Raw genomic sequence first — 12,777 nt, forward strand, 5'->3', positions numbered from 1 at the left:
TACTCCAATAGTGTGCACTGTAGTGCCTTATTATATCTACATTTTTATTTATACATGTATATAACACTACCTCTACTTACTACATTATCCATTTGCACAAGTGTACATACAATCTGTTAATATGTATATTCTACTATATACTACCCTGTACAATGTCTCACATATGTTATTATCCCCCATTTTCTGTGCAATAGTCTTTATTTTATATATGCATATTTTAGAATCTTTTAGACTGTAAATCTTATTGTATTGTCATTGTGTTGAACGTCTGTACTAGAAGCTTCCAACACCAATGAAAATTCCTTGTGTGTGCAAGCACACTTGGCAATGTAGCTCTTCTGATTCTGATTCTATTAAAGTTGAATGCATGATGTGTTCATCGACGTTTAAATAATTTGTAAAAATCCCTGTTGGTGCAATGCACTTTTTTAGTCACTATTTTAAAGTAACTTTAATTAAAGCATCTGCCAAATACACTAAGCTATGCATCTGATAGAAATACGTAAATTCGTTATAGGCTATTTATTCATTAACATGTTACATACATGATGTTTTGCATACAATGTGAATCTGTGATGGCCAAATTGGTCCCCAAGTGAAATCACGCTCGTATTCGTGGTTGCCCGCCGGTTTATAAAAAAGCTCAACACAAAATCTCAGATTCAGTATTCATTTATTTATTTTAGGCTATCTTTTTATACATACAAGCAATACCTATAATACCCTGTCAATTTTACAGAGCATTCTAAGTTTTCTATAAGGCACAAAAAATCATTTAAATGTTTTTATGTCAACAAATACTTTTAGTTTAGGCTATATAAACCTTCCTCCTGTTTTCTTATTAAAAGTGTTGTTCTGTATTTGAAAAGTTCATTTGCAAAAACAGATTACTCGGTTGTATTTAGTTGTTTCGCAAATAAACTCTTTATTTTGATCTTGCTCCCGGCATGAATAAAAATCTCTGTCCTGTTGAATTCGGGCACCTTGCATGCATTTTTCTTCCAGCAGATGGCGAGCAGGAGCAGTGACGTGGCGTTGCGTGTCACCTCTGCGGAGCGACTCCAAGCGAGCGTCGCTTTTCATGACGTCACAGCCTTGCGGTCAGTTGGCGGCGGCAGAGGTTTGAGCATTGAATGCCGAGATGAAAGCCCCTTCAAACCGCTGTCACACAGTCAACACCAGAAAGCGGTCGATCATTCTATCGGTCTGCGGATGCTCTGTCAAATCAGACGCTTGAAACGGTTTGACAACATTTACTTTTATTCACAACACGTACAGCGTGCCAGAATCGTGTCAGCTATGGCGAAGCGACTCTCTGATCTGTTTGGAAACACTCGGATCGTTGCGGGACTGCTGGTCAACTTACTGTCCTCAATATGTATAGTCTTCATCAACAAATGGATTTATGTGCACCATGGCTTTCCCAACATGACCCTGACTCTCATTCATTTCGTGGTGACATGGCTGGGGCTGTTCGTGTGTCAGAAGATGGATATGTTTTCTCCCAAGAGTCTCAGACCCTCCAAAATCATCCTGCTGGCTTTGAGTTTCTGTGGCTTTGTTGCATTTACGAATCTGTCTCTGCAGAACAACACTATAGGCACATATCAGCTGGCCAAAGTCATGACAACACCTGTGATTATAGTCATCCAGACGATGTACTACAAAAAGACGTTCTCCACAAAGATAAAACTCACACTAGTAAGTGCAGATTTGTTTTATTTTGTATCGGACCTCAATGCTTATTGAACAAAAGTTAATTGAAATGTATGGAAATTGCTGGCATTTCTGTTTTGAATGTATTTTAACTAAATATTATGTATGTAATAATGTTTGTTAATATTATTATTATTATTATTATTATAAAGTTTATTTTGAATATTACGTCATGACTTAGTTTTGTAACATTCACATGACATGTGCACATCATGAACTATGCTCACACTAAATCCACGTGCTGATGCAAGTCATGGTTGAATGTAGATCTGTATTTGTAAGATTATGAGTCACTAATATGTGAGAGTTGCTCTAGTTTGACACTTTTTCACATGTGGTTGTTTTCTAATAAACAGGTACCAATCACTCTAGGAGTTATACTGAACTCTTATTATGACGTGAAGTTTAATCTCCTGGGGATGGTCTTTGCCACACTAGGGGTCTTTGTCACTTCACTGTATCAAGTGGTAAGTGATCTGCTATTTACACAGTCAACACAGGGACCCTCAAACATAGCCAAAAAAACATTAAAATGCAACATTTTGCAGAACACTATGAAACTCTTTGGAAGAATTAACAATCAAAAACAACATCATACAAAAAATATATAGTTTTTATATATAAAGACATTTTATAAATCAGTCCATTGACTCCCTACAGTCCATTTGAAAACTGGTCATAAATCGCATTATTATTAAATAAAATATTTAGGTTATTCTGCATTTGATTGGATAATGTACTTATTAAAATGTATTTTTGATTCCCCTCGCTCTTGTGTTGTAGTGGGTTGGTGCCAAACAGCACGAGCTGCAGGTGAACTCTATGCAGTTGCTTTATTATCAGGCACCCATGTCTTCTGCGTTTCTTCTGGTTATTGTGCCATTCTTCGAACCACTTACTGGAGAGGGTGGTGTCTTCGGCCCCTGGTCATTCCAGGCCCTGGTAAGAGAGTCTCTCATTCTTTCAATGGCTCGAACACTCCCTGAAACTCTTTCCTACTCTTACTCGAAAGAATTTCCTGCTTACACAAAGTCACAGAAAGGCGCTTATGTTTCAGCACAGCCTATCTGGTAAAAAGGTTTCCTTTTTGGATAAATCTCGACAAGTTCACTACTAAGCTTTACTGTAATGGTGTTTGCTAAGTGCATTACCTGTACTATTGCCCATACTTGGGGTTAAAAATTGGAATAAACCTCTAATTGTAGATGGTACAGCTTGTTTAAGAGAAAAAGTTCATATGTTTTCCTGTGTAATGTAGATTAAATCTCATATACACACATTAAAGTGCGATCCAAAGCCATATATAAGGAAGAGACTGTAAAAGTAATTTAGCCTAAGTTTTAATCACAAAAGTCTGTGTTCTTAATTTTAATCTAGCAGATAATTATATATAAATATTTATTGCAATGTGTGTAAATATAACAATGAATCAAATGATCATTTGAAGTTTTTGCTTATGGATATGAGGATTGCAGATATTTTTCTCTGTGTTTAGGTAATGGTCTTTCTTTCTGGACTTATCGCCTTTCTGGTTAATTTGTCCATTTATTGGATCATTGGAAACACGTCACCGGTTACGTATCCTTTCTGCTGTTCCTTTAACATCTCAACTGTGGATATTTCCTTCTTTCTATAATTGGCACACCCTTTAGACTAATATCTGTAATAACCTTCACTCCAAAGTGACTTTGATACAGCTATGTTTGTTAATACTTGTCAGGTTTAATATATTTATTTAAAGGACATTTTGAAACAGTTAACACATGTTTCGTTAATAATAAAAGAAGAGGCTCATTTTAGTGTTAGGTTGTACTGGAAACATTTCAAGCCTCTGAATACACCCATTGAGCTCCAGAAATAAGGATTTTTTACCAATTTGACCAGTAGAGGGAGCACTTGCCTTACCTTGTGTGTAACTGGATCCAGCACGTTTGTTTTCTCAAGTCATTTTTACATGATGATCAAAAAGATATATGTCAAATTGTATCAAGTTTTAAATAGATTTGTTTTTGAAGTATAAGAAATAAATGGGGCCAATTATTTTTTACTATTATCATGAACATGGTAATAGCAAAATAGAATATTATCCTGAATAAATCTTATCCTATGAAGTCTACATTTTAAAAACCTGACAGTACAGTATTTGTAAATAAATATGAAATGAACTTTAATATTAAGTTAGAAAACTTTTGTAACCCCCAATGTCAAGAATTTCAAGAACAGAAACAGGAAGTGTCCTCATAAAGCATGTTAATGTTGTAATACCCATACACTGTTGTTATACATATGTATATATATATGTTTAGAGTCAGTGGTAGAATGAATAACAAATTTTGTAAGTGACTCGTCTTTTTTAGAACAACTTCTGATATTCCCTTAACCTTCATTTTTAAAGCTATAACATGTTTGGACACTTCAAGTTCTGCATCACGTTACTGGGTGGGTATGTCCTCTTCCAGGACCCTCTGTCTTTAAACCAAGGTCTGGGCATCCTCTGCACCCTTACTGGCATCCTGGCATACACCCACTTCAAACTGGCAGAACAGGATGCGGGCAAAAGCAAGCTTACACAAAGGCCATAGGCCATCTGATGTGCCAGTCTGTGTTCAGTGCCTGATAGTGTATAGGAATATATAGTGATGGCTCCTAGGAAAGAAGGAGAAAGACTAACCAAACATGAAGTGAAAACAGCCATAGAGGCTGAGAACTTTAAACAGCGTTTCAATGAACCACATAGGGTTTTCTGTATATTAAACAGTTTTACTCTTTGTATTTCAAGTATTGCAACTTGCAACAAACCCATTTGCAAGAAAACCGCTAAATGTCCGAGAACATTTCCTTTTTTATTTTATAAGCTTTATTCAATCATGTATTTTTTATATGCTGTGTACAACAATAAAAACATTTTATAGCAAAGCGAGCTCTTATCTCCGGACCACACAGAACCAAACACAGTGACATCAAATGGTTGTAATGTCATCGTGTTATAACACAGTAGACACATGTGGCTCTTATTTTGACCAGTTTAAACAGGAAAATATGTTATCTTACATTGTCTCTAGTCATTTACAAGGGTCAGTGCATCCTTGGCTAAAAAGCTCAAGGGTATTTACTATCTGTAAAAAGTATGTCAGTCGTTTGTTACTCAAGACGGATCGTTTTTTGACATGTTTTTCTCATTTGCAATACGTAACTTCAACTCCAAAGTCCTCTTTTGTTTTGCTTTTCAAGTGAAAATTAAACTTAGCACACCGTGGCAAAATGTGCTGAATTTGAATGATCATGTGATAAACAAAATGCTTTTTGTTATTTTGCCCAAGTAGTTCCAGTAAAGGAACAGCGTTTTGTTATATAAGGAAAAAATAATAATAAATAAGTAAAATGAAATTATTGAAAAGCTTTTGCACTGAAAAACGAACAAAAAAGAAACTGTTAAAAGTACAAAAAATACTTTTAGTCCAGTGTTAGTGTAACGGTTCAATGGTTTTGTAATAAATTAAGATGGTAAAGGAAAAACTGGAAACCACAGAGACAGCAAAGGGAACCGACAGGAAGCCACAGACTATGACAACATTGTATTATTTACAGGTATAGGCATTTATGACAAGGATGTACATTCTTTAAATCTTAATCCTAAGGGCTGGTATATACCCAAAGATTCATTAATTAAATAACTGGCTTTACTGTAATGACTTCAGTGGTCCATGGAACTATTATGGACCTGCAAGCCCAAACATGTTGAGTTTAAAGGAACATGTTGTACTAAAATACCTCTGAGTCATTGTCCCTGAGCAGATCATGCCACAGAGGCAAAGGGGACATGTTTTGTAAAACAGTGAATATGAGTGAGGTGTGGGGTTTCACCCAGTAAACAAAATCTCCCTTATATATAATTGTTGTGTAGATAACTACAACTGAAAGAGTAGTGTACAAGGGCCATGTCATGGTAACACAATACTCAATTTGCACATTATCTGATGTGTATTTAGGCATTGATACACTATCATGTGTATCTTTGCACTGATCAGCTCACAAACAGACGATCAGGGCATTATCATTACTGAAATAATCTAATGAAACTTCTTTTAGGTTCAACAAAATGATCATTAATCAACAAAAGATTCCTTTAAGTTGTGCTCTTGATCAACAAAGGCACTTAATATTATAATGCGATTAGTGACCAACAATTGCTACATAAAATGTATTACAATTTCAGCAAGTTTGGATGTACACATTCATTATTGTTACTATTTTCAACAATACTATTTTAAACCAATTTTTCAAACCAACGTTTAAGTAATCTTAAAGTAGCCTTTTTTTCTAAATATTCTCTCAAACAACTTTATGAAGTCTCCTTTCGTTGTTTTAGGCGGCACTGAAGGAATTTTCCTTTTATGTTAAACCATATAAACATAATTCCGAATAAAGATAATACATAATATTTTAACCAAATTATTGTTAAAACAAAACAAAACATAATACAATAGTCAAACAAATGTATTCCTTACTTTTATTGGCAAAATCAACTAGCAGAAAATTGCTAAACGTATACGTAACAATAAACGCCACGCCGCATCACCTCTCTGTACTGTGTATTGTTTACATTGCGCGCTCAAAAGCACGTGCTTGAACTTTTCAAATAACATACTAGCGCCAGTAGAGGGAGTACGCGCTCCCGCCACCCAACGGTCACATGCAGGTAAGACGCTACTAACGCTTTCAGTTTGACTATTTTCCACTTTTTTATATCTTAATTATATTTTTAAGCAGAATGTTATACAAAAACATCGACAATCTGTACAACACGGTATTGTAACGTCGTCGGACACATCAAATAACCGTTTAGTCGCCTGTTATTGTCCCTACAATTTAGCTTTGCGCGCGGGCCTACTGAAGCCTCGGGGTTTCCTGAGCGGTCATAACAGGAGAAGTCACATAGGAGCGGGCGCGAGCGCGGCGTGTGACTGGTAGAGGTTTACGTGTTGCCCACATTTGTCATAGTTCACATTTGTAAACAAAGCTTTCGTTTTAAAGCTGTAAATAAGTGACTGAATAAATGCATGTACGTATACCCGTTTTATTAATTGTGTAAACATACAAAATACAGTGTACAGCTTACATTGTTTTGTTGTTATAAGTCATTCTTACTGTTTTTGACGTTTTGAAACATTTAGTATCCAAGATTCTTTAAGATTTGCGTGCTTCCAGACGATCAAGTTCAGGCAAACAATACCATCACACGTAACACAGCGATATTTAACGTAACACGTCGATCAACATTTGCATGTCAAGTTACCTCTGGGGGAAATGGCATTTCTTGATCTAAGTTATACGAAGCTATTTTGAATAAAAGTATTCCCATGGATAAGAGATGAGTTTTGAAGTACATCTGTCTTGAGAGAAATACATTTTATTTGTGTGTGTACTGTTTGCCGAGCGGGTTAGTTTGTAAATATCAAAATAAACAGCCGTAGTCCAGAGACTTTCACATGAAGCACATCCATCCGTAGTATTTGTAATGATGACTTGCACTTTTGCTCTTTTTAGTTTTGATTTATGTGGTTTGGCCGATAATAATCCACGCGCGTCATCGCTTTGGTCCAAACACTCCGTTATTTCACCTGTTACTGGGCTGATAAGCCCGAAATCCACGTGCTTAGCTAGCAACTGGGGCGGTTGTAGTGAGACGGGGCAAGTCCGGGCATGTTCGCGAAGAGACGGAACCTCATCCACCACTAGGGCGTCTGAAGCCAGTCATGCTTTGACTTGTCATGCCCGTACCCGCCCAGGACAAGACGATCGCGGCTGTGGATTCTAGCCCCGACATGTCTCACAGAGTCTATTTAAACTATAGACCGGCTCTCAACCGTCTCCCACTCCTCACTTACCCCGAGCTCGAGCACTTTATGTACAGCTACAGAGTATTTATGAAGGACTAGAATAGCCAATTTACCTCTATTTGCACAGGTAATGTTGCTTGCGTACTGAAATGCTTAAGTTTTATGTCTGTTTCTGAATTCTCACCGTTTGTTTTCACAGGTATATTTTTAGCAATATGGCAACAGAAAGTTGTTTAAGCAGTTCTCAGATCAACAAGGTTGACAATGAAAAACTGGTAATTTCACTTTTCTTAGGTTTTCTAAAATACCTGCACTTAAATGCATGTTTGAACCGATATTGAGTTTTATTCACGTCAACTTCCTCAGGTGAGACCTAAAGTGCAATTGAAAAGCCTGTTAGAGGACGCCGGTGCAGACAAGGACGTTTTCACCATGAAGGAGGTGAGGGAATAAATCTACAGTATCGATAACCATAACAAATTTGAAGTTGATTTTATATTACGTTTTGTGAGCTGGGACTGCTTTTAGTTCACTATGAAGTATATGCTAGCAGTGTCCTTCATTTCTCTTGAAATATTTTTGATTCTTGTTGGTTTTGTGTATATCATTTTTCGTGTAATTACTTACGACAAATGACACGTCATAGTCATAGGACAATGGCATTTGACTGGCTCTGGCTACATCGTATCTGTCTCCAGTTTCATGGCTTGTTCTATGTTTAAAATAATTTTTATTAATGTACTATCGCTTATGCACACCGGCGAGCAGCACTATTACACTACGGCATGCTTTATGGTTACCATTTGACCAAACCATTGCCCCCTGGCAACCGTCCACAACGTTGTCTTCATAGTTTGCGATAATATGTGTTATTTTGTTTTTCATGATTAAAACATTACAAAATACTTTGAACGGAAGTGTGATTAAATGAGTCACTTTGTCATTGTGGAATTTGTGGTTATGTCTGACTAACAGGAATGTATTACTCATCAATGTGCTATTTGAATAGGACCCTGATGTTACACATCCTTGCAGCAGGAATTATTTTATAGTTTAACCATTGGATCTCTGAACAGCTGTTTATTTCTTTTATGCATGTTTAGGTTATGTTTTATTTGGGAAAGTACATCATGAGCAAAGAGTTGTTTGACAAGCAGCAGCAGCACATAGTTCACTGTGGAGAGGATGCTCTTGGTGCTGTCCTGGGGGTGAAAAGCTTCTCGGTCAAAGAGCCCCGGTGCGTATTCATGCAAGGTCTAACATATTCTTTACATCATACGGCAGGAGCATAGGGGATTGTAGAAACAGCTGTACTACTAAAGCCCCCTGAGATTTCAGGGTGGGGTTGTAGAGCAACAGGTGGTTGCTTTTTCAGACTTTCAACCATCTTTCAGCTCTGAACAAATGTGCCGTCATCTGTTTTTATATGCACAGTTGCTTCAAAAGTGTTGAGACATTCAGGTCAAGCTTAAAAATGTATGTCATTGTGTTAGATGATAAAACATCAAGTGTAAACAGTAAACAAAAGGTGCTTGAGCTTTTTATCAGAAGCATGCTTTTTTATTGTTTACTGCTCTGGTTATTTTTGGAATTCCTTTTTTATGCTAATCCCCAATTTTTTTTGTGAAACATTTTGCATTCAGTATGCTTGTGTGGCTTCATGTATACATTTTGCTGCGTTTATTTATTTATTATTTGAAATTTATTTTTCATTGTTTTACCTGAAAACAAAATAATCTAGGTGAAAATGTAATTAGCCTGGAATTAATTTGACCTTGCTTTACTTTTCAGTGCTCTCTTTGCAATGATCAGCAGAAACCTTGTGACAGTGAAGAACCCAGGTACTATAGACCTTAAATCTCTATGGAGCAATATTGAGTTACACTTATATGAATGTTCTTATATATGTCATTATTTTTAACTGTGTTTTTCTTTGTTCTTTCACAGAGATTCAGTCTAGCTTCTCAGAACCTAGGAGTCGAAGTGAACCCGACCGAGGGCCTGGGGTAAATGCTCTTTTTCTCAAAACTCGCTCAAAGCCACAGAGTATTTACCCATTCCACAGAGTTACCCTGGTTGAATGGGTTTTAGCTAGCTCACTCTGTGTTTGACATTAAAGTGTGATTGAAACCTGACTGTCTGTATCCTGATGTTCCAGGACACAGATCCAGAGTCTCGTTCATCTACCTCACAACAGCAGCGCAGGAGGAGGAGGAGCAGTGATCCAGGTGAGCACACATACACGCACACCACCTGTGTCCTCTCGAGTGTCTATGAATTACACTTGATCAACTGCGTCAGATGAGGCTAGGGAATTGTGGTAGTGTTCGTCTCTGAATAAATGTTTTTGAAAAGAGTCTAATGTTCTGAAGTGTTTTTCTTGTATTTTTTTTTTTTTACTAGTCAGTTGTATTTAGTTTATTACCATGACCCATGATTTGCTACTTGCTGATAAGATATAACTGATTAAAATTTATGTTGTCAACTTTATAATTTTCTCAATTTTATAATTAGTGTTAAAGCTAACAGACAAACTAAAAGCAACAAGTCTAATTTGATTTTTGTATGTTGCATTAATATCCTGTTACATGCCAGTTTAAGTAATGAACTGCCCTACTTGTGTTCAGTGATGGTAACAAAACATGTGATCTCTATAACACCAGTGTGTATGTGTGGAAAGTTAACATACAGGTTTGAGTCGAACTGTATGTGGGTAAACATGTGGCATCATGATGACTGTCTGTCATTGTTCACTCAAACTCAAAAGGACACTGAGATCTGGAGGCCGTGCAGAATGCGCTCAGATGACTGCAGCTTTTCAATGGCCCGTTTTAAAGCCTCAGAATACTTACAAAGGCAGTTTGTTGAGCAGGCAGCGCTAGGTGACCCATTTAAATGGGGTTATTGCTCTGAGCATTACTCCTGCTTGGCCCATAAGTCTCCATAGTTGAGTGCACGTAATTAGGAAACATCAGGAAATGAACTCATTCACACTAATGTTTCATTTCTTACACTGTGAGAAACAGATTGGAGAGCAGGGTTTTACTGCGTTCTTTAATGTGTAATAGCGTTATCAGTAACAACAGCAAAGCATAGCGCTGAGCTCAATATGTTTGTATGTTTTCAGCAGAGGCTTCCTCCGTAGAAGATGAGCCCAGAGAACGCAGGAAGAGGCACAAGTCAGACAGCATCTCACTGACGTTTGATGAAAGCCTGTCATGGTGCGTGATCGGCGGTCTGCGCAGAGAGAGGGGGAACAGCGAGTCTTCAGAGACACACAGCAACACTGTGAGTAACATCTGTAAACATGCAGTTCAAACTTTATTTGACAACTTTTCCTGTATCTTGTTAGTACTATCGTACGGCAGTTTTTTTGACTGATATTTTGTTTGTTCTACAGGATGTAGGTATCTCTCACAGTGATGACAGTGATGGGAGTGAAGATTCAGACTCTGATTCTGATAACTTTAGCGTGGAGTTTGAAGTGGAGTCCATTGACTCTGATGACTACAGTGAGAAGGATGAGGATTCAGTACCAGGAGACGATGAGGTTTCAAATCGAACTCATCCTGCTATATTGAAATCAAGCTTAATTCAAGACCACAAACTCACAAAAATCTCTTTTTATGTTTAGGTGTATGAAGTCACAATCTTCGCAGAGAATGAAGATTCGTTTGATGAGGATACTGAGATAACTGAGGCAGTATGTAGCATAATGCTTTTTTGTTACAGTGGTGGCTTATTCTACCTTGCCCTCTCCTAAAACATTTCATTTACTAAAAAAACATTTTCATAACCCTGTCTGACCCATAGAATTTTATAGGTAGCTTTTGCTACTGTACCTTTAAGACTTGTGGGAGTCGTTATCTAATGTAATTATGTGTTTACACAGGACTACTGGAAGTGTGCTAAATGTGGCAACCTCAACCCTCCTCTTCCTCGACACTGCAAAAGCTGCTGGAAGGTCCGACCCGGCTGGCTTCCCTCAAAACCCTCCAGCCCTCTCTCAGAAACAGACGAAGGGGTGGACATGCCCGATGGCAAGTGCTCGCATTCTTCCACCGTGGCCAAAGACGAAGCTCCTCCTGCCTGTGGCTCCATGACTGATTCTCAACCCACTTCATCACAGCCCTCTACCTCTACAGGAGGCTGCAGCCAGGAAGAAACCCCTGAGCTGGAGCGTTTTAACAGCCTGGATGCATGCCTGCCCTCCACTTTCCTAGAACCCTGCGTCATCTGTCAGAGTCGCCCTAAGAATGGCTGCATAGTCCACGGAAGGACTGGACACCTCATGGCATGCTACACATGTGCCAAAAAATTAAAAAATCGCAACAAGCTGTGTCCGGTGTGCCGAGAGCCGATCCAGTCAGTTGTGTTGACATTCGTGAGCTGAGTCTTAGATATACCTCACCACACATTAAAGTGTATTTAAGTTCTATATAAATTCTTTGCATCGTGAGGTAATTGTAATGTTTATCTTGTTAATCAAAGAGTTTAATTTATAATTATATGACAAGCGAGGGGTTTCACCCTCACTGGGTAAAGAATTCACATATATAGCTTGACACCTTGGTAAATTTGTTTTCCCTGTAAATTTGTTTTCTTTGAGGCCTAATAAATAATTATTTTGACACCGTTTTGTCATATAGGCAGGGCTCTACAGTGTGTGTGTGCTACTGACCAAATCTAAACTCATATAACCTGTTGTATAGACTTTTCAGCGGCAACAACATAAACATTATGTGGCTCAAACCATGCAAGATAATGCAGAAATTAGACATCACTGAAGACATCAGGCAGAAGTTCAAACCTGTTGTTGGCGGGGACACAGTACGATTATTCACGCTTTTTAGAAAACAGGTGTTCTGGCAAACAGAAATCGGCCAGCTGATGCTTCAACATCAACATTCAACGTGAAGCTACATCACGCAGTGTTGAATGTTGCGCCATCTTGGGAGGATCACTGCTAGTGCGCTTAGTGCAGTATTTTGTTTTTCTTGTTTGATTAGGAAATATAACTGTGGTAGGTCGGTCTTGCTGTGTTTAAACCTGCAATAGCATTAAGCAGAGTCGTTCAGGAAAATCCCCTGGTTCTTTCACTTTCGATTTCTTCATATATTTAACAAAACAAGTAATGGTACATATCAAAACAATAATAGAAGTGGAGTATGAGCCTCCCAAGATGGCGGCGCCACTGCAACATGGGGCGTGACGTCATTAT

The 12,777-nt window shown here is 37.9% G+C and overlaps 2 protein-coding genes across 4 annotated transcripts; both read left to right on the top strand.

The window, feature by feature from the left end:
* The first annotated feature begins 1,063 nt into the window (after window positions 1–1,063).
* slc35e3 (solute carrier family 35 member E3) lies at window positions 1,064–5,050 on the top strand. The gene is made up of 5 exons (XM_057324370.1): window positions 1,064–1,701; window positions 2,073–2,183; window positions 2,500–2,658; window positions 3,212–3,294; window positions 4,112–5,050. Exons 1-5 carry the CDS (start codon window positions 1,213–1,215, stop codon window positions 4,296–4,298), a joined length of 1,029 nt encoding a protein of 342 aa, XP_057180353.1. The 5' UTR covers window positions 1,064–1,212; the 3' UTR covers window positions 4,299–5,050.
* A 1,312-nt stretch (window positions 5,051–6,362) lies between these two features.
* Window positions 6,363–12,192, top strand: mdm2 (MDM2 proto-oncogene). 3 transcript variants are annotated; one of them, XM_057324862.1, is made up of 11 exons: window positions 6,363–6,415; window positions 7,756–7,831; window positions 7,923–7,997; window positions 8,660–8,793; window positions 9,348–9,397; window positions 9,504–9,562; window positions 9,715–9,784; window positions 10,684–10,844; window positions 10,957–11,106; window positions 11,191–11,259; window positions 11,449–12,192. In XM_057324862.1, exons 2-11 carry the CDS (start codon window positions 7,772–7,774, stop codon window positions 11,947–11,949), a joined length of 1,329 nt encoding a protein of 442 aa, XP_057180845.1. In that variant the 5' UTR covers window positions 6,363–6,415; window positions 7,756–7,771; the 3' UTR covers window positions 11,950–12,192. The 3 variants fall into 3 exon arrangements, with proteins under 3 accessions (XP_057180845.1, XP_057180847.1, XP_057180846.1); XM_057324864.1 differs by having other exon boundaries at window positions 10,687–10,844; XM_057324863.1 differs by lacking the exon at window positions 6,363–6,415 and adding an exon at window positions 6,445–7,683.
* The last annotated feature ends 585 nt before the right edge of the window (window positions 12,193–12,777 follow it).

Source organism: Triplophysa rosa, linkage group LG24, assembly GCF_024868665.1.
Source record: "Triplophysa rosa linkage group LG24, Trosa_1v2, whole genome shotgun sequence".
NCBI lineage: Eukaryota > Metazoa > Chordata > Actinopteri > Cypriniformes > Nemacheilidae > Triplophysa > Triplophysa rosa.